This window comes from Vitis riparia, chromosome 11, assembly GCF_004353265.1.
Source record: "Vitis riparia cultivar Riparia Gloire de Montpellier isolate 1030 chromosome 11, EGFV_Vit.rip_1.0, whole genome shotgun sequence".
NCBI classification, from domain to species: domain Eukaryota; kingdom Viridiplantae; phylum Streptophyta; class Magnoliopsida; order Vitales; family Vitaceae; genus Vitis; species Vitis riparia.
In genome coordinates this window covers 12744795-12766587 of record NC_048441.1, presented here as the reverse complement: position 1 = coordinate 12766587, position 21793 = coordinate 12744795, and the positions used below count along the sequence as shown (strand labels likewise).

The following is a 21793-nucleotide window of genomic DNA, read 5'->3' as shown; positions in this document are numbered from 1 at the left end:
ACCAGGTTGTTACAACACTATGCAAATGATTCTCTCTGGCAATGTTAAAATTAATGACATAGGGGCCATGAGACATTAGTCAGGGGCCTTGATAATAAGAATGGTAATTTGGGGATGTATAGATTGGTGGTTGGCTCACTTGGTGGATATTGAAGATAGATCATTAATGGGTAGTCTGATAAGGTGGTAGATAAATGTTTCAAATCTGTTTCTTATAACAGAAGGTGAGTTTTATACTCAGGCTGATTTGAAGGCTGTCAGTAATTGGAGTCATTGATTGGGAAGACTTCAAATCTATCAAAATTAAAAAATTAAAAAAAATAATAGGGAAGATTTTGTGCAATGTAGAGCTAAGCATAAAAATTTCTTTAGATTTGGATTTATTATAAAATATAGGAAGATCATATATATGGAGGTAAAACAGGATAATTTTTTAAAGCAAATATCTGGATGTAAGTGTTTTGTGTAGGAGAAGTGGAAATTGGGATGCTTCTTACTGTTGCTAATCCAAGGAAATTCGAAAGGGGCGGATAACATTTGAGAGAGTTTGATTGTGGTTTCTTGTGATATTTTGTACATGTCTTCATTTGTAGTTATCATTATATAGTGGAGTATAGTTTTACTTTGATCAGGTTTTGTATTTTGTGGGAAGAACCTCTCATTTTTCTCTTGAACTTTACTATTATCAATATATTTTTCATTTCTGATTAAAAGAACTAGCATGCTTTTCTATATTTCTCTTTAATATTTTTTGCTGAATTAAGTCACATATTGTTCATGACTGGGTCATTGCTAAATGCAGAGGTCTTTCAGTTTTTCACCCCATATATGTTTATTTATGATAATTAAATTTATACCGTACTATTAGAAATTATCTGGGGATTAGTTGCTCCTTTATTAACTTGTTACTTTCTCATACCTACATTAATTTTGCATTGTAGCTTCTACATGGGAAATCAGAAGGTTAAATACCCCTATGGCTTCAAACACTGCAAGATGTCTTGTGACACACACATTAGAGATGCCTTCTACTAGCTGGTTTACATGGAAGAATAATCACCATTCGAAATTTGAAAATTCTGTTCCTTTTGTGTTACTATGCCAAGTAGCAGGTTGGTTAACCTAATCATTTCTCTCTTCTATATTCTGTACAAACTAAACTGTCAGGAATCAGGTGGTTTTGGGACCAGAAAGTTAGGTGGTTCCAACCAATCATGTCTGTCTTTGTCAGATTTTTAAAAAATTTCTTTCTATGCTGGCCTCTGTACCACCCAAGTTTCTTTGAAACTTGACTTTTTCTGGGCAATGTGCCTTCCTGACAAAGACAATTGTGCATCTGGTTTGTCCTTACTTGTATGGCTATACATTTTATTATTTTAATGGATGGTAATCAAGCTTGAGAAGAACATTTCCTTGTCATTGTAACATTTATTGGGGAGAAGTTATCTTCTCTGCCTAATTGACGTCCCATAGAATATTTTGAACCTCATTATGGGAGTATTCTGCTTCATGTTGTATACCATTGTACAAAGGTGGGATACTGTGTTTAGAGTCCATTTAAATACAGGTTGTAAAGAAAATGTTAATGCTCTTCTACTATCATATATATTTAGAAATCGTAAGCACATGTTTTAATATTTACACATATAAATAGAAAGACATGAGCTTGGAAGAGTTTGGAAATGCTTGAATGCTAAAGAAGTCAAAATTGACAAACGTAAAACAATGGCATAAAACCATGTTGAAGATGCAGCTGTGCTGCAAAACTTTTATGAGCCTTTATCAACACCTTTCCCTGTCTGAACAAAAGTGGATAAATAATACAGTGAAGTATGGATATCAATGCAATCTGCGTAAGTAGATCTCTTTGGCAAATCACTTGTCTCACATTGCTTTTGATCGTGTTGAGAGAAAGAGAAATGCTAAGATCTTTGAGAATAAGTGGAGGATGTCAGAAACGTTGTGGGATCTATCTCACTTCTTTCTTCTTTTTGGGCCTCTTGTACCAACACTTCTAAAGGTATTCTTCTCAATGTCATTCAGCTCAATTGGCATTTGGTGTGTAGTGTGAAAAGAGATAAAAGGGAGAATCCCTAATTTTTGTTATTGAAAAACTGTTAATAATACACATTGGACTTGGGTATATATATACATGTTAGTGGGACCCACAATACAATAAGGAAAGAAAAGGAAAAGGAAAAGTAAATAACCTAAATAACTGTACACTATCTAACACTCTCCCTCAAGTTGGAGCATATATGTTATATGCACCAAGCTTGTTACAAATGTATTTAATTGTAGGACCTTTGAGAGATTTAGTAAAAATATCTGTTAGTTGATCATTTGAATTGACAAAACTAGTCGCCACACATCCTGATGCGATCTTCTCTCTAATGAAGTGACAGTCAACTTCAATGTGTTTGGTCCTTTCATGGAAGATTGGATTGGATGCAATATGCAAAGCGGCTTGGTTGTCACAAATGAGCTTCATCTGTTCATCCTTTCCAAATCTCAACTCCCGAAGAAGATGTTTCAGCCATATGAGTTCACATGTTGCCAGAGCCATAGCCCGATACTCGGCTTCAGCACTAGATCTGGCCACTACATCTTGTTTCTTACTCTTCCAGGATATTAGGTTACCTCCAATAAAAACACAATAACATGAAGTGGAATGTCTATCTGTGGGTGAGCCAGCCCAATCTGCATTTGTGTAACCAACAACCTGGGTATGACCTCTGTTCTCGTACAACACACCTTGGCCTGGTGTGCTTTTGATATATCGAAGAATGCGGATTACAGCATCCCAATGGCTATCACATGGTGACTGTAGGAATTGACTAACAACACTTACAGGAAAAGAAATGTCTGGACGAGTAATGGTGAGGTAGTTCAGTTTACCTACAAGTCGCTGATATCTCCCAGGATCTCCTAAAGGCTCCCCCTGCTGGTATAAGTTTGACATTTGGATCCATAGGAGTGTCTATCGGTTTACAGTCTAATATACTGGTTTCTTCCAAGATGTCTAAAGCATACTTCCTTTGGGAAAGAACCACACCGGAACTGGATTGAGCTATCTCAATCCCTAAGAAATACTTGAGTTTCCCCAAGTCTTTAATCTGAAAGTGGGTGAAAAGGTGTTGCTTTAGTTTCTGAATACCATTCTGATCACTGCTTGTAATGACGATGTCGTCCACATAAACTATCAGATAAATACACTGCCTCGAAGAGTTATGATGATAGAAAACGGAATGGTTTGCTGTACTGCGGAACATGCCAAACTCCTGAACAATAGAACTAAAACGGCTAAACCATGCTTGAGGAGATTGTTTCAAGTCATATAGAGAACGACGTAACCTGCACACTAAACCAGACTCCCCCTGAGCAACAAAACCAGGTGGTTGCTCCATATAAACTTCCTCAGCAAGATCCCCATGAAGGAAAGCATTTTTAATATCTAACTGATAAAGAGGCCAAAAACGCATAGCAGCCATGGAGAGCAATAGACGAACAGAAGCGATGTTGGCAACAGGAGAGAAAGTGTCACCATAATCAGAACCATAAACTTGAGTATAGCCTTTAGCAACTAAGCGGGCCTTAAGGCGATCAACCTGACCATCAAGGCCTACCTTAACTGTGTAGACCCAACGACAACCAACTGTAGATTTACCATAGGGTAAAACAACAAGATCCCAAGTGCCATTGGAGTGTAAAACAACCATTTCATCTACCATTGCCTGTCGCCAGCCTAGATGGGAAAGAGCCTCAGGGGTGCTCTTGGGAAGAGAAACAGAAGATATAGCAGAAACAAATGCAGAATAGGGTGAAGATAATCGATGGTAACTCAAAAAATTGTAAATGGGATGAGGATTATGAGTAGATCGATTACCTTTCCGAAGAGCAATGGGTAAGTCAACAGAAGGAGGCAGAGCCGAGGCAGGAGAAGCCGAAGGAATACGAAGTGAGTCAGCAGGTACCTCGACCAAAGAAGGAGGAACAACGACACGATGACGGCGATGATAAACCTGAAGTGGGCGAGAAGGCACTGCATCAGGTGGGGAGATAATGGGAAGGAGTAAGACTTCAGAAACAGGAAAAGACTCAGAGGTGAAGAAGAACGGTGAGTCCTCAAAGAAAGTAACATCAGCGGAGAGAAAGTAGCGATGAGTCTCAGAGGAATAACAACGATAACCCTTTTGAAGTTTGGAATATCCCAAGAAGATGCATTTTGTGGCTTTGGCAGAAAGTTTGTCCTGCCTAGGAGTGAGAATATGAACAAAGCAAGTACGGAAAAAGGTTACCGGAAAAGTCGTCAACGGTGAGGGTTTTCTAACGGCGATACGGTTGATCGGAAAGCTTTAGGAGATGGGAAAGGTGACCGGAATGAAACACGGTCACTGAAAGATTTCTTAGAATGGATTCACGGATAAACCGGAAATAATTAGGGTTTTTTTTCTCCCTAGGCTCTGATACCATGTGAAAAGAGAGAAAAGGGAGAATCCCTATTTTTTGTTATTGAAAAACTGTTAATAATACACATTGGACTTAGGTATATATATATACATGTTAGTGGGACCCACAATACAATAAGGAAAGAAAAGGAAAAGGAAAAGTAAATAACCTAAATAACTGTACACTATCTAACATGTAGATCAAGCAAGTTTGGTCAGCAATGAGAGGAGCTTAGTCCAGGTTTGAGGAGATGATATCTTTGTTCTTTTATGTGGTCTAATCTATTTTGTATACTTATCCTTGTATAGTGGAGGAGTTCGGTTTTATTTTGTTCAGTTTTTGTATTTGTGGGAATGATTCCTCATCCTTCTCATAAACTTTTTATTTATGCTTGATACATCTTTTGCTTTTGATAAAAAGAAAAAAAATGCATTCTGTGAATCTGCTAGGAAGAACCATTTAAAATAACCTCATGACCTTGAACTTCAAAACATGTTCTTTATAGTTCCAAAAAGCTTGAGGGGGTGGAGATGGGACAGCTTTGCAATCAAGAAATGTCATGAATTCTCTGCAAATGCAACGGATCATTGTCAATGGGTCAAGGAGTTCAAAAAGGATGAAATGGTACTAGTGCATTTGATGCAATACAGATTTCATGGTAGGACTTATTGCAACATGTTTGAAGAACATTAGCCCAATGCTTAATTGGTAAAGTTGCCATTGGATTTGTCAATTAGTTAAATGATTGCCTTCTGTAATTTGTATTCATTTGAGGGGTTGATGGAGAGGCAACTCCAACAATCCTCTAGGTCTCATCTTTAAAAGAAGAACCAGATGCCATTGAGGATGCAATGGATGTTTAAGAGGTAAGTTGGGGCAGGCAACCAGTAGAAGCAATTTCTGGTGAGGTGGTTATGCAGATCAGGTAGCAGAGTGTTTGTATTTCTGGAGAGTAGTTGAAGAGGATTTATTGCTGAGATTGTGAAAATTTTCTCATTGGAACTGGATTCTTTGTTTCTAACTTGGGGATGTTGATAACAAGCACTCAAAGGGCATGCAAAAGCCAAGTGGGCCTACTATTTAGCCTGGAATTTTAGATTAGTTCAATCTGAGGCCTAAATATTTTTCCTTCTGTTCAATTTTAGTTTTCTTTGTTTATATATATATATATGATAGGTGACTACTTTCTTTATGGAATCTAACATGGAGCAAACCACCCCCTCCCTTAGCCTCTTAAACACAAGCTTTATTCTATTTTAGTTTTGTTTTATTTTAGTTGGGTCTTGAAATTTTTTGGCAGCTATCTTGTTACTTTTGAGATTAGACAGTCAGGTGCTTGGATGTAAAGCTTGTTGTAGTTAAGGATTTAAATATAAAAAAATGTCAGCCAATTTTAGTCAATGTTTTCAGACTTAGGGGAATATGAAATCCAACTTTTATACTACCTTTGGTCATTTGTAGCAATATTTTTTATAATACAAAATATTCATAACAGGGGAGAATTTCTGGAAATAACCATTATATGTGGCCTTTTTCTTTTTCCTATTTTTGGAAAGATCCAGCCATTGGAACTGCTATCCAGGATGATATAATGATCAAGATGATAGGTATAATGAGAAGCACATAACTATAGCAATCCAAGAATATGATCCATGGCCAAACCAATTCTAAGAATCATTATACCTTTAGGACCAGAATGCAAGTGAATGCTTCACAAAGTTGGTATATTCTTGTAGCTATATTTGTCAGACCTTTTAAACCATTCATTTCATTGGTGGTGACATTTTCTTGTTTCATGATTATTCAGGTCTGAAGGAATATATTGGAGCCAATCCTGCTCTAAAATTTGAAGCTTCCACCACTGTTGTCCATTCTACTAGCTCTGAAGGTTCTGTTTCCAATACCGAATATGAGGATACTGAAGTGCGGGATGAGTTCTATGATGCAATTGCTGGTGATTCATTATCTGAAGATGAAGATAGTGACGATGACAATGATGCAGAACTCGACAATGATGCAGAACTTGACAAGAAGGTTTTTCAATTTATCTTTTTGCCCCTTTTCGACAAGCAATGATGAAATATATTAAAAAGTGAATCAGCACGGCAAAGTACAGTGGTGTGCCAAAGATAATAACAAAAAGAGCCGAGGAGCAACTAAGGCGGGATTACATATAATACCTCCCTCCTCAATAAGGTCCCAACCAATCAATCGCATCAATTAGACACATTGACCCATCACCTATGTACAAGTTTATGCACAATAGAAGATTACTAAGGAAAAAAACTCTTTAGACTCTAGATGGATACCTCGTCATTCTCAAATGACCTTCGATTTCTGTCTTTCCACATAGTCTCCCTCAGTATGGTCGACTGAACCCTAGAAATCCCAAAGAAAGGAAACTGTTGAGAGAGAGAGAAAGAAGAAAGACCTTAATTCTCATTAATGTAATGATCTACTTACAATTGAGAAATATATATATATACAAGGCTAGGAGTCCTAACTACCATACATGTATCCTATATTAACAAGGAAAGGTTATATACTATAAATACATTATATTCAACACTCCCCCTCAAGCTGGAGCATATACGTCATATGCACCAAGCTTGTTACAAATATATTTAATCCTAGGACCTCTGAGAGATTTAGTGAAGATGTCAGCTAGTTGATCATTTGAATTAACAAAACTTGTAGCAACACATCCTGATGCGATCTTCTCTCTAATGAAATGACAGTCAACTTCAATATGTTTGGTCCTTTCATGAAAGACTGGATTGGATGCAATATGTAATGCGGCCTGGTTATCACATATGAGTTTCATCTGTTCATCCTTTCCAAATCTCAACTCTAGAAGAAGATGTCTCAACCATATGAGTTCACATGTTGCCAAAGCCATAGCTCGATACTCGGCTTCAGCGCTAGATCTGGCCACTACATCTTGTTTCTTACTCTTCCAAGATATTAGATTACCTCCAATAAAAACACAGTACCCTGAAGTGGAACGTCTATCTGTGGGTGAGCCAGCCCAATCTGCATCTGTGTAACCAACAACCTGAGTATGACCTCTGTTCTCGTACAACACACCTTGGCCTGGTGTGCTTTTGATATATCGAAGAATGCGGATTACAGCATCCCAATGGCTATCACATGGTGACTGTAGGAATTGACTAACAACACTCACAGGAAAAGAAATGTCTGGACGAGTAATGGTGAGATAGTTCAATTTACCTACGAGCCGTCGATATCTCCCGGGGTCTCCTAAAGGCTCCCCCTGTCCTGGTACAAGTTTGACATTCGGATCCATAGGTGTGTCTACCGGTTTACAGTCTAACATACCAGTTTCTTCCAGGATGTCTAAAGCATACTTCCTTTGGGAAAGGACCACAGCAGAACTGGATTGAGCTATCTCAATTCCCAAGAAATACTTGAGTTTCCCCAAGTCTTTGGTCTGAAAGTGGGTAAAAAGGTGTTGCTTTAGTTTCTGAATACCATCCTGATCACTGCCTGTAATGACGATGTCGTCCACATAAACAACCAGATAAATACACTGCCCCAAAGAGTTATGATGATAGAAAACTGAATGGTCTGCTGTACTGCGAAGCATGCCAAACTCTTGAACAACAGAACTAAAACGGCTAAACCATGCTCGAGGAGATTGTTTCAAGCCATATAGAGAACGGCGTAACCTGCATACTAAACCAGACTCCCCTGAGCAACAAAACCAGGAGGTTGCTCCATATAAACTTCCTCGGCAAGATCACCATGAAGGAAGGCATTTTTAATATCCAATTGATAAAGAGGCCAAGAACACATGGCAGCCATGGAGAGAAGCAGACGAACAGAAGCAATCTTGGCAACCGGAGAGAATGTGTCACCATAATCAGAACCATAAACCTGAGTATAGCCTTTAGCAACTAAGCGGGCCTTAAGGCGATCAACCTGACCATCAAGGCCTACCTTAACTGTGTAGACCCAACGACAACCAACGGTAGATTTACCAGAGGGTAAAACAACAAGATCCCAAGTGCCATTAGAGTGCAGAGCAGCCATTTCATCCACCATTGCCTGTCGCCAGCCTGGATGGGAAAGAGCTTCATGGGTGCTCTTTGGAAGAGAAACAGAGGATATAGCAGAAACAAAAGCAGAATAGGGTGAAGATAATCGATGATAACTCAAAAAATTGTAAATAGGATGAGGATTACGAGTAGAGCGAGTACCTTTCCGAACAGCAATGGGTAAGTCATTAGGAGAAGGCAGAGCCGGGGTAGGTGAAGCCGAAGGGATAGGAAGTGAGTCAGCAGGTGCCTCAGCAAAAGGGAGAGGAGCAACGACACGAGGGCGACGATGATAAACCTGAAGTGGCCGAGGAGGCATAGCATCAGGTGGGGAGACAATGGGAATAGGCAAGACTTCAGAAACAGGAAGAGACTCAGAAGTGGTGGAAAAGAATGGTGAGTCCTCAAAGAAGGTGACATCAGCGGAGATAAAGTATCGATGAGTCTCAAGGGAATAACAACGATAACCCTTCTGAAGTCTAGAGTATCCCAAGAAGAGACACTTCATGGCTTTGGCGGAAAGCTTGTCCTGTCCAGGAGTGAGAATATGAACAAAGCAAGTACAACCAAAGACACGAGGAGGAAGGAAATAAAGTGGTTGGTCAGGGAAGAGAAGGGAGTGAGGAATCTGATCATGTAAGACAGAGGAGGGCATACGATTAATCAAATAACAAGCGGTAAGAACAGCGTCCCCCCAAAAACGAAAAGGAACATTGCTATGGAGGAGGAGAGTACGAGCTGTCTCAACAAGATGTCGATTCTTGCGTTCAGCTACCCCATTTTGTTGAGGAGTATGAGCACAAGAAGACTGATGAAGAATCCCATGATGAGACATAAACGAAGTAAATGGGGCTGAAAAATATTCCCTGGCATTGTCACTGCGTAACACACGAATAGAAACATTGAACTGGGTTTGGATTTCAGCATAAAATTTCTGGAAAATAGAGAATAACTCAGCTCGATTTTTCATTAAAAATAACCAAGTACATCGAGAATAATCATCAATGAAAGTGACAAAATACTGAAATCCTAAAGTAGACGCAGTCCGACAAGGACCCCAAACATCAGTGTGGACAAGCTCAAAAGGAGACTTTGCCCGATTATTCAAACGCTTTGGGAACGAGACACGAGTATGTTTCCCAAGCTGACATGACTCACACGGAAGCGACGATAAAGTGGAAAAACGAGGGACCATCTTCTGGAACTTGGAGAGACTAGGGTGGCCCAGACGATTGTGAATGAGGAGAGGAGCATCAGTGGAAATGCAAACTGCAGGAGATGAATCCGAGGTGAGGTGATAGAGGCCTTGAGACTCACGTCCTATGCCAATCGTCTTCCCCGTACTCCGGTCCTGCAAGGTCACAAATTTATCAGAAAAGGTAATAGAGCAATTAAGAGTACGAGTGATTTTGCTGATGGAAATAAGATTAAAAGGACATTCAGGAGTATAAAGGACAGAAGTGAGAGGTAGAGAAGGCAGAGGAAGGGCCAAACCAATACCTTTAGCCACAGTTTGAGAACCATTAGCTAAGGTAACATTAGGTAAACCAGAGGTAGTAGTAATAGAGGAGAAAAGATCCTTATTACCAGATAAGTGATCAGAAGCTCCAGAATCTAGAATCCAGGGTCCAAGAGAAGATGTGTGGGTAAGGCAGGCAGAGGCATTACCAGGCTGGGCAACAGAGGCAACAGAAGCCTGAGATGCGGAAGAGCTCGGAGCTTGAGGCAGCGGAGAATCAGAGGACTGGGCCACATGGGCAGTGCGAGGAGGTCGTCCATGTAACTGATAGCAACGATCGCGAGTGTGGCCAAGTTTATTGCAATAGGTGCAATGAGGACGTTGACCTCTACCTCGGGTACCACTACGGCCTCCTCGAGAGTTAGTTTGAGAAACTAACACAGAAGAATCTGAAGTGCTATCAAATGGCAAAGTCTGAGTGGAGGAGATACGGAGGAGGCGAGCAAACACATCATCCAAGGACGGAACTGATGAACTACCAAGAATCTGATCGCGGACAGGCTCAAGATCCGGACGGAGGCCAATAAGAGTAAGAACCATGAAGAACTTGTCAAGCTGTGTTTGTTGAGCCCCAACATCAGGAGTAAGAGGCATCACAGTCAAGAACTCCTCCTTAAGAGAGGCAATCTGGCCAATATAAGTAGATAGATCCAAGTCCTGTTGGCTGAGATGGACAATTGCAGAAGCCACCTTATAAAGACGCTGGATATCATTCGTATATAATCCTTTGGCCTGAGTCCAAAATTTAAAACAAGTTTTGTAGGCCCGAAGATGAAAAGAATCTTGGGATCAACCGATTGCCATAATACACTACATAACTGTGCATCTATCTTCCTCCACTGTACGCGGTCAACCTCAGGGATATCCGCCTCCTGTGTAATCAAGTGATCCTCATATCCTTGACCTATAAACCAAAGTTCAACAGACGCAGACCAGGAAAGATAATTGTCACTGCCAACCAATTTCTCCGAAGTAATCATAGGAGATCCAGATATAACAGCGGAAAAAATGGAATTTTTAGTAGTCATATCTACTTATCTGAGAATGAAGTATGTTTGGATCGAAGAGAGCCCTAATACGGCTTCAGATTGCGGCGTGGCACCACCGAAAAAGGGAGACGGCCTCAGATCGCGGCGTGGTACCACCAGAAAGGTAGAAGAACACTTCCCAAGGCACGTGCAGGGATTGGAGTGGAGAAAAAGTAGTCGGAGCTTCGCCGGAAAGGCTGTTTGGAGGGCCGACGGAGACAAAAATCCCCAAAAGAGGTATGTGCAGGGCTCGGATGGGAGAACCAGGGAGGTAGGGAGGCTGGTCGGCGTCAGGCGAAGCTGGAGGAGGAGGCGCGTCGCCGGAAAAGCCTCACGCGCCTCACGCGCCGGCGCGTGAGATTCAGTCGCCGGCCGGAAATTTGCGCGTGGACGGCGCGTGGATGGATTTTGGTGCCGGTGCCTTCACAAAAGTTGTAGATCTCCTCCAGGCGCTCCTTCTGGTATAGTCGGTGTCGGAAAAATACGTCGCCGGAAAATTCGCCGGAAAAGCTCGCCGTAAAATTCGCCGGAAAAGTTCGCCGGCGGTGAGTAGTTTCTGTCGACGATCCGAATGACCGGAAAGTATTGGAAGATGGGAAGGTGACCGGAATGAAACACGGTCACCGGAAGGTTTCCCGAAGTTGATGACACGGGAAACAAGAAAGAATTAGGTTTTCTTCCTTGGCTCTGATACCATGTTGAGAGAGAGAGAAAGAAGAAAGACCTTAATTCTCATTAATGTAATGATCTACTTACAATTGAGAAATATATATATATACAAGGCTAGGAGTCCTAACTACCATACATGTATCCTATATTAACAAGGAAAGGTTATATACTATAAATACATTATATTCAACAGAAACAATTGCCAAAGGACCTTGCCTTGTAGAACTAAAGGAGGATGTGGTCAATTTATTCCTCTTCCACTTTACATGGGAAGCATCTATTAACTAGTGTCCATCCTCTTTGCTAGAGTTGGACAAGAGTCAAAACCTTTCCCCAACAAACTTCCCATGCAAAGAAACTTGCCTTAGAGCCAATGTATTCTAGATGACCCTTGCAGAAAAGGAAATTGAGCTCCCCAACTCTAAGACAACATATAGAGACTTCATGGAGAACGGTTCTTTCCTTGAATTCATCCACACTACTCTATCCTCTACCTCTCCATTCACTAACTTGCCTTGCAGTCTAGCAATAAAATGTTCTACATTATCAAGCTCCCAATCATTCAAATTTTTAGAAAAACAAAGGTTTCAATAACATTTCTCCCCAACCTACTCCCACAAATCCACCACCCAAGCATCCTTTGATGGGGCTAAAGCAAATAGTGATGGAAAGGAGACACACAAAGGCTCATCATCGCATCACCTATCCTTCTAGAACTTCACCTTCCTCTTATTTCCCACAAACAACGAAACTCTTAGATTAAATGTATCTCAATCCTTCCTTGTCGCTTTACATAACCCAATATCATATCCTCTTATCACCTCACAAGACCTCTAACCCCCTTCTTTGCCCCCATTTTCTGCTTATAATCTAGATATAGAATCTATGTCTTCTCTTTTCCACTCACTTTATATTGGATATAGAATACTAGTAGCGCTCAATTGAATGCAACACAGAGATTTTTTAAAGGCCTATAAAATTTGAATTATCTCTATCCTTCATTGTACATCCTTTTCTCAATTGGTCTTTCGGTTCTCTATTTTCTACTAAAAAGGAAAGAGGAATTTGAAGTATTTTCTCTCAACTCTCAGGATAAAAAAGTGAAGCTGAAGAATGTTTCATGGGCCATCACAAGCTTAGCTTTGAAGAGAATTTCAGGTTCTCTCCTCTTTGTTTAATGCTTATAATTGGAAGGACACATCAAAATATATTATTATTGTGGTTGTTGTTGTTGTTATTCACATGAAGATGATTGTTCAGTTGAATTAAGGCAATTGGGAAATATATGGTTGTTGTTTTTGTTGTTAGTATTATTGTTGTTATTATTCACATGAAGATGACAAAAATATTCTTCTTCTTCTTCTTCTTCTTCTTCTCACATGAAGATGATGGTCGGCTGAGAAATATGTTCTTATTCTTATTCTTCTTATTATTATCATCATCATCATCATTATCATGAAGATGATTGGTTTTGTTGAATTAAGACAATTGGGAAATATTCTTCTTTTATTATTATGATCATTATTATTATTAGCATCATTGAAGTTTGAATTAGGACAATTGGGAAATATTCTTGTTTTGTTGAATTAAGGTAGCTGAGAAATATATTCTTATTCTTCTTTTTATTATTATCATCATCATCATTATCATGAAGATGATTGGTTTTGTTGAATTAAGACAATTAGGAAATATTCTTCTTTTATTATTATCATTATTTTCATTTTTTTTTTTTTTTTTATAATTAAAGAACTTTCCATGGCCAAGCCCTTAGGACTCTCCATGGGGACCAAACCTTGGGGTGTTTACCGCCTCGCAACAACTAGCATCGAGTAAATTCAAAGTATCATCAATGGCAGGATTTAAACCTAGAACCATGTGCCACTTACTTGGACCACACTTCCCTGTGTTCACCCTGACCAACTGGACTACCTTGACGGGTCATCATTTTCATGAAGATAATTGTTTTGTTGAATTAAGACAAGTAGGAAATCTTCTTCTTCTTAGATGATGGTTCTATTGAATTAAGGCAACCGAAAAATATGTTAATATGTTAATATTATCTTCTTCTGGGAAATATTGTTCTTCTTCTTTTGTGAAGATGAAGGCTGAATTAAGGTAACTGGGAAATATGTTAATATTGAATTAAGACAACTAGGAAATATGTTAACGTGTTAATATTATCTTATGCTGAGAATAGCTAACAATTCTGCCGCCTAGAAACTAGGAGGCTTATTCAAACTCACTTAACAACTTGACGCCTAAAAACAGGATAAAAGAATTAAATATAAACTCTAATCAATTTTAAAGAACAACAACTAACTCCTAGAATCTGATATAATCAGATTTATTATTTAAATGAAACAAAAATATTTGAATAACAGAATATATCTTCTATATTTCCTACACTCCCCCTCAAGCTAGCCCGTAAATGTTTCTCATGCTCAGCTTGTCTACTTTTGTCTCAAAGCTGATTCTCGGCAGTCCCTTGGTCAAGACATCAGCTACTTAACTTTTGGTCGGCACATAAGTCACACAAATCTCTCCTTGCTCAATCTTCTCTTTAATGAAGTGACGACGGCATGCTTTGTTCTATCATGATAAATTGGATTATGTGAGATGCTGATCGTGGCCTTGTTATCATAATACATCATGGCTGGACCTTTTGCAGTGATCTTCAATTCTTCCTGAACCCTTTTAATCTACATGATTTTGAACATTCCACGAGCTACCACCTTGAATTCTGCCTCTGTGCTACTCTTTGCCACCACATTTTGTTTTTTACTCTTCCAAGTGACCAAATTTCTCTAAACAAATGAATAATAACCATATGTGGATCACTTAGTTTCTATTGAACCAACTCAGTCCGTGTCTATATATGCTTAGATTCTTGTTTCATCATTCTTCCCAAAGTAAATTCCCTTTCCAAAAGTTCCTTTTAAGTACTTTAGAATTCTATATGCAGCCTCTAAGTGAGCTTCATGAGGTGAATGCATATATGGGCTAATAGTACTAACAGCAAAAGCAATATCAGGTCGTGTGTGTGTGAAAGATATATTAACTTCCCTAGCAATCGTTGGAAGCTTCCCTTGTCAACTAGATATCCTTTGTCTACCACTCCTAGCTTCTGATTTGAGTGTATTAGTGTTTCACAAGGTTTACATCCTAGCATTCTGGTTTCCTTCAGTAGGTCGAGTACATACTTCCTTTGCAATATTGAAATGCCATTTTTATTTCTAACAACCTCCATTCCTAAAAAAAAAATCTCAAGGATCCGAGATCTTTGACTTCAAATTATTTTGCAATAATCTTCTTTAGTGCCTCCATTTCCGCTACATTATCACTGGTCAGAATCATGTCATCTACATACACTATTAGAATTGTCACCTTCTCGTCTTTTGAGTGTTTGTAGAACATTGTTTGATCCAATTGGCTCTGCAGGAAGTTTTATCATTTTAGAACTTTAAAAAGCCTATCAAACCATACTCTACGAGACTACTTAAGATCCTAGTGAACCTTCTTCAACCTACACACTTGATTTGTTTCCTTCGATGCCCGAAGGTAGATCCATATACACTTCTTCCTTCAAATCGCCATTTAAGAATGCATTTTTAATGTCTAGCTACTGCAATGGCTAATCCAAATTGGCTGCTAATGAGAGTAAGATGCGGATGGTGTTCAACTTTGAGACAGGTGCAAATGTCTCCAAGTAGTCTATGCCATAGGTTTGAGTGAAACCTTTAGCCATGAGACGCGCCTTATATCGATCAATCGAGCCATCAAACTTATACTTGATTGTAAACACCCATCTACACCCCATAGACCTCTTTCCTCTCAACAAATCTTCTACTGCCCACGTTTCATTTTGATTCAAAGCTTGCATTTCTCCAAGGACAACATTCTTCCATTCCAAGATAGCCATAGTCTCCTGTATATTCTTTGCAACACTTTCACGGGAAAGATGAGAAGTAAAAGCATGAAATGAAGGTGACAATCAGTGAAGTGAAACAAAATCAGAAATAAGATGGGAAGTACAGCTTCTAACTCATTTATGAAGTGCAATCAAAAGATTCAAATCACTGGTTTTTTTTAGAATCAGATTTACCTGGGTTTGGAACAACCAATGGTTCGGTTGTTTGAAGTGCTGGAAGTGTGCAGACATCTACTTCTTCTGGTTTTTGCCTCCTACAGTAGACACGAAGCTTGGTTGAATGCTAAGGTTGTGTTGCTTCCATTAGGGATTTGTTATCTCCCCCTGAGATGGGATGTACTAGAACTATAGGCAGGGATGGTGGTTGCGGTTGAACAATACTAGGCAGAACTGGTAGCTGAATGGGCAAAACTGGTGGCTAAACAGAACTGGGCAGAACTGGTGGCTGAACAAGACTGGACATTATTTTCTGGAGTTTCTGGCAGAACTGAAATGAGCAGAACTGGTGGTGGTGTTTCCTAGAACTGAGCTTCATCATTTGTTTTCTCCCCTTGAAGCGAAGATTGGGTGAAATATGGTTGGTTCTCAAAAAAGGTTACATCCATGGACACATAAAACTTATGAGAAATAGGATCATAACTGTGATGTCTCACATTAGATAGGGGAGAAAGTTATTGGGGCTATATATGTATAGACTCCTCTTAATCATGTAGACACATTTTAAAGCCGTGAGGGCTCCTTTAGGCCTAAAGAGCGGACAATATCTAGGGTGTCAGTCGTTATAAATGGTATCAGAGCTAATCCCCAACCTCGGTGTGGGGGTTTATTTGGCTCTATAGGGAGTGTTTGTCTATTTGGCCCCGCAATCCCGTGGGACACAACGAAAACATTGTGTCTACATAAGAGGATGTTTGTAATGTCCCACATCAGATAGGGGGAAAAGTTACTAGGGCTATATATGTATGGATTCCTCTTAATCATGTAGACGCGTTTTAAAGTCATGAGGGCTACTTGAGCCTAGGGCGGACAATATCTACACGGTTAGGTGCGAGTTGTTACAATAGCATTTGTAACCACATTGTGAAGTAGCTTACCTAAGCAAAATACATTTATGAGCATGGGGTTCTAATTTACTTCTGTTAGGCTCATGAGCATGTATAAATGTCATGCATCCGAAGATTTTCAAACGAAGATTTGTGCAAAGTTGTGATTTGGGAAAAGGCTCTAGAGAAACATTGATTGGGGTTTTGAAATTTAAAACTTTGGGAGGCATTCTATTTATAAGATAAGAAGTTGTAAGAGCAGCATCACCCCAAAAAAATTCTCTTTACTCCCATTGTGAACATCAATGATTGAGTTCCAGTAGATGTCTATTTTTCTGTTTGACAATCCCATTTTATTGTGGAGTATTTACAGAAGTATTTTGATGGACAATCCCTTTTTCAACGAAAAAACCTCCAAGGGTAGTTTTGAAATACTCTCTGTCATTATCAGTTCGAAATACTTGGATAGAAGTTTGAAATTAGTTTTGGATCATAGAATAAAAATTTTTAAAGGTTTGGGCAGCTTCAGATTTCTCTTCAAATTAATAAACCCAACAAGCTCTAAAGTGATCATCAATAAAGGCTATGAACCATTTTGTACCCATTAAATTTGTAAGGCATGAGGGACCCCAAATATCATTGTGAGTCATGGCAAATGATTTAGAGGATTTGTAAGGATGAAAAGGGAGAAAAGAACGATTATGCTTAGCCATTTGACAAACTTCACATTGCAACAAGGACAACTTTTTATTTCAAAACAAATCTGGAAACAAACTTTGCAAATATAGAAAACTAGGATGACCTAACCTATAGTACCATGAAATTATTTCATCATAATTTGGAAAAGATAACAAATCACTACTTGCAACTTTAGCTTGTCCTTTCATGATGACTTGATCTTCAAAGAAGTAGGGGACCTCACATTCACATGCATTGCCAATCATCCTTCCCATAGACCGTTCTTGAAAAACAACACGAGAGGTAGAAAACTTAGCTTCACAGTTAAGCTCAAACAAAAGATTATAGGACAAGTTTGGGACATGAAGAACAAAGTTCAGCACAAGAGTAAAAGAAAGAAATGTGTCCTTTTCTAGCTACTAATGACAAGGACTGATCAGCAATTTTGATTTTAAGATTCCTAGCACATGGTGAATAGGTTAAAAAACTCTTAAAAGAATTGGTCATGTGGTTGTGGCTCCAGAGTCAATTATCCATGGTTGATTTGACTCTGTTGTGACACTAAAGGAAAATTACCTGTTTGAGCCAAGGAACAAGAAGGAACAAAATTAGAATTGGATGGAACAAGTGAAGTAGAAGGCATGGATGGGGTTGATGGATTGATAAGCTTCTACAAGTGTTCAAGTTGCTCCTTATTGAATGCTAAGGTGCCTAACTGGCTATACAATGTCTCGGCAACAGTGTGGAAAGACAAGTGTTTTGATCAGACCTCAAGTTCGTCCAATTTTGGGGCTTTCCATGAATCTTCCAATAGGTGTCTTTAGTATGGCCTCGCTTGTGATCACATATTGGCTTGTTTCATTGTCCAAGATGATAGTCATTTGACATTAGGTTCTCAAAACCCTTTATTGCTAGTGTCGAGTTCTCCACTACTCTTGGTATAGGCTCACCCAACATCACCTTACGTTGACTCTCCTCGCGTTGCAATTCAACAAATATCTTGCAGATAGAGGGCATCAGTTCTTTGCCCAGAACTCTACCTCTTACTTCGTCTAACTCCTTGTTATGTCCCATGAGAAACTCAAACGCACATTCCTTTTTAAGAAGCTTACAGTAGCGCGCACTATCCTCGGTGCACTTTCGTTTGACTTTAGAAAACAGGTCTAATTCTTGCCATAAATTTTGGAGAATGTTATAGTACTGTGTCACACTATAACTTCCCTATTTAACTTCACAAAGCTTAGTTTTGATCTTGAATGTTTGGGCTGAATTTCCCAAATCAAAATACGTATCTTGGACAACATCCTAGAGTTCCTTAGCTTTGGGAAGAAATAGGTAGGTCCGGTTGATTTCTGCTAAAATTGAACTAATTAACTAGACCATGACCATAGAGTTCTCAGTGTCCCATACATGATAGGCTGCATCATCTTCTTTGGGCATCTTAGTTGCTCCAGTGAGATACCCAAGCTTTCCTTTCCCTTTGATAAAGAGCTTGACAAACTGGGACCATTGCAGAAAGTTCCATCCATTAAGTTTGTGAATGGTGATTTGCAGTATTAGATTCTCTGCTCCCCCATGTGTTGTCGTCACTGTTGGATTTCTGTTCTGGGTTGCAACTGAGGTAGCTTCAGAGTTGTCACCTCCTCTCACACCAGTCATTGTTGTCTTAGTCATCGTCAGGTGTTGGTCAGATCAAGTATCCAAGCTTTCATACCATGAAACCGAACTGGTTTCTTGACTTTTATTGAAATTCAAATTGATTACAAAGTTGGAGATTTCAACTACTTAAACAAATGGCTAGACAATAGCTAACAATTTTGCCACCTAGAACCTAGGAGACTTATTCAAACTAAGCTAACAATCTGATGCCCAAAAAAAGGATAAAAGGTTTAAAATTTAAACTCTAAACAATAATTTAAAAGAACAACAAATAACTCCTAGAATCTGATATAATCAGATTTATTATTTAAATGAAACAAAAATATTTGAATAACGGAAAATATCTCCTAGATTTAAATTTCTCCTTCTTCTTCTTCTTTTTCTTTAAAAGATGATTGATTTGCTGAATTTAGACAATTGAGGAATATTGTTCCTTCTTTTATCTTCTTCTTCTTCTTTTTCTTATTATTATTATTATTATCGTTGGTGAATTAAGGTTGTTGGTGGATTAAGGCAACTAGGATGATTGTTGGTGAATTAAGGCAATTAGGAAATAAGGATACATCACTATGTTGAATACGACGACTTAAATTTCTATTACTACGATCATTGACATCTTATGCTTAATCTTATACTTGTCATCCTAAATTTTAAGAGAGATCATCTTATTAGCTGAAATTTACTGTGTAAACCTAAAATGGAAGGTGGTTTGGTCTTTGAGAAAATTTCTCTGAAGAATTGTGCTCTGTTAGGGAAATGGCTATGGAGATTTCCTAGGGAGAGTTTTGCTTTGTGGCATCGGGTTATTCTAAGCATATATGGGACACATACTGATGGATGGGATGCCAACACTATAGTTAGGTGGTCACATCGTTGTCCTTGGAAGGCTATTGCATAGGTTCTTTAGGATTTTACCAGCTACACTCAGTTTGTGATCGAAGATGGGGAGAGAATCCATTTTTTGGGGAGACTTGTGGTGGAGGGATCAACCTTTTAGGCTTTCAATTTCCAGGACTATTCAAGATAGTTACAATTAAAAAGCTTCCTATCTCATCAATTATTAGGTCTACTTGTCCCTTATCTTGGAACTTTAATTTATGTTGTAACCTTTCTCATTCTGAGATAAAAGAACTAGAAAGACACGTCCTCTTTTGCCCGTTTGCACTTAACCCCATCCGTTCCAGATGCAAGAGTTTGGTCTTTATCTTCTTTAGTTTTATTTACAGTTAAGTCTTTCTTTTTAGTCTTATCCCACCATTCTGATCCAATTCCTTTCTTCCCTACTAATTTATTCGGAAATCTCAAGTCCCTTTTAAAGTCTAGTCCTTTACTTGGTTAGTGGCATACAAGAAGGTAAATACTAATGGCATGCTACAATTGAGAAGACCCTACAAAGCTCTCAATCCTGATATCTGTAAGTTGTGTGTGGAGCATAATCATCTCTTCTTACATTGTCCTTTGACGATGGATCTATGGTACAGATTATTTAGATGGGTCAAGATGGATTGGGTTCCCCTGAGGAGCATTTGTAACATGATGACCATTACATATAAGGGATTGGGAGGCTTCAGGAGAGGCCTATTATTGCGGCAAACAACCTATATTGCTTTAATTTGGGTTGTGTGGTGGGAAAGAAATTTTAGGATTTTTTTAGGACAAGACAAGAACTTCAGAGGTTCTTTGGGATAACATTCATTTCTTTGCTTGTTTTTGAGCCTTTTGCACCACAACTTTTAAGGACATGCCCCTTAATATGGTTCAACTTGATTGGTTAGTGATGTGTAGTTCCAAGGATGTGGGTTAGTAAGGAGAGGTTGCTTTTTGTATTTACCTTATGGTTTGTGGTTTTGGTATTTCTTGTGTTTAGCTTTTGTTTGTGGGAGGATTCCTCATCCTTCTATTGTACTTCTTATTTCCTAATTCAATATATCACATTGTTGTTTCTCATCAAAAAATAAAAATAAAAAATAATTGTCATTCTAAATTTCTTCTTTTCTTCATCTTCTTCTTCTTCTTCTTTGACTGTTGGTGAATTCACATGAAGATGATTGTCATGAAATAAGACAACTAGGAAATAGGGATGCGTCACTATGTTGAATACCGGTATGGTATGGCTTATATTTCTATTGCTATGATTATTGACATCTGATGTTTAATCTTACGATTGTCATTCTAAAGTTCTTATCTAAAGTAAAATGATATAAATTTCTTATAGGAGACATTTCCAAGTTGTTTAATAGGCAATTTCCAAGATTGGATGGTTGACCACCATTCCTTTTCTTTTTTAGAACTTAAACTTTCGTCGCAATCTTTTAGACTTTGAAATAGGAGATCATGAAAGATTTGTATCATCTCTTTCTTGTTTGCACTTAACTCCATCTGTTCTTGATGTGAGAGCTTGGTCCTTATCTTCTTCAGGTTTATTTATAGTTAAGTCGTTCTTTTTAGTTTTGTCCAACCATACTAATCCAATTCCATTATTCCCTACTGATTTTGTTTGGAAATCACAAGCCTTATTTGAGGTCAAGTCCTTTGTTTGCTTAATGGCCCACAATAAGATAAACACCAATGACATGCTACAAATGAGAAGATCCTACATAGCCCTTAGTCTTGATGTTTGTTTGTTGTGTATGGAGAGTGGTGAAACAATATATCATCTTTTCTTATACTATCCTTCGACTTTAGGGCTATGGCATAAACTATTCAAATTGACTCATTTGAACTAGGTTCCTCCTCCTAGGATTATATGTGACATGATGACC

At 38.7% G+C, this 21793-nt stretch overlaps 1 protein-coding gene across 3 annotated transcripts in view; it reads left to right on the top strand.

The window, feature by feature from the left end:
• The window catches only part of LOC117925044 (protein ENHANCED DISEASE RESISTANCE 2), a 130202-nt gene that overhangs the window by 56936 nt on the left and 51473 nt on the right, over positions 1–21793 (top strand). For all 3 annotated transcript variants that reach the window (XM_034843854.1, XM_034843855.1, XM_034843856.1), the window contains exons 13-15: positions 942–1112; positions 6257–6483; positions 12815–12881. In XM_034843854.1, coding sequence (XP_034699745.1) covers positions 942–1112; positions 6257–6483; positions 12815–12881 — 465 coding nt within the window. The remainder of the gene's footprint in view (positions 1–941; positions 1113–6256; positions 6484–12814; positions 12882–21793) is intronic.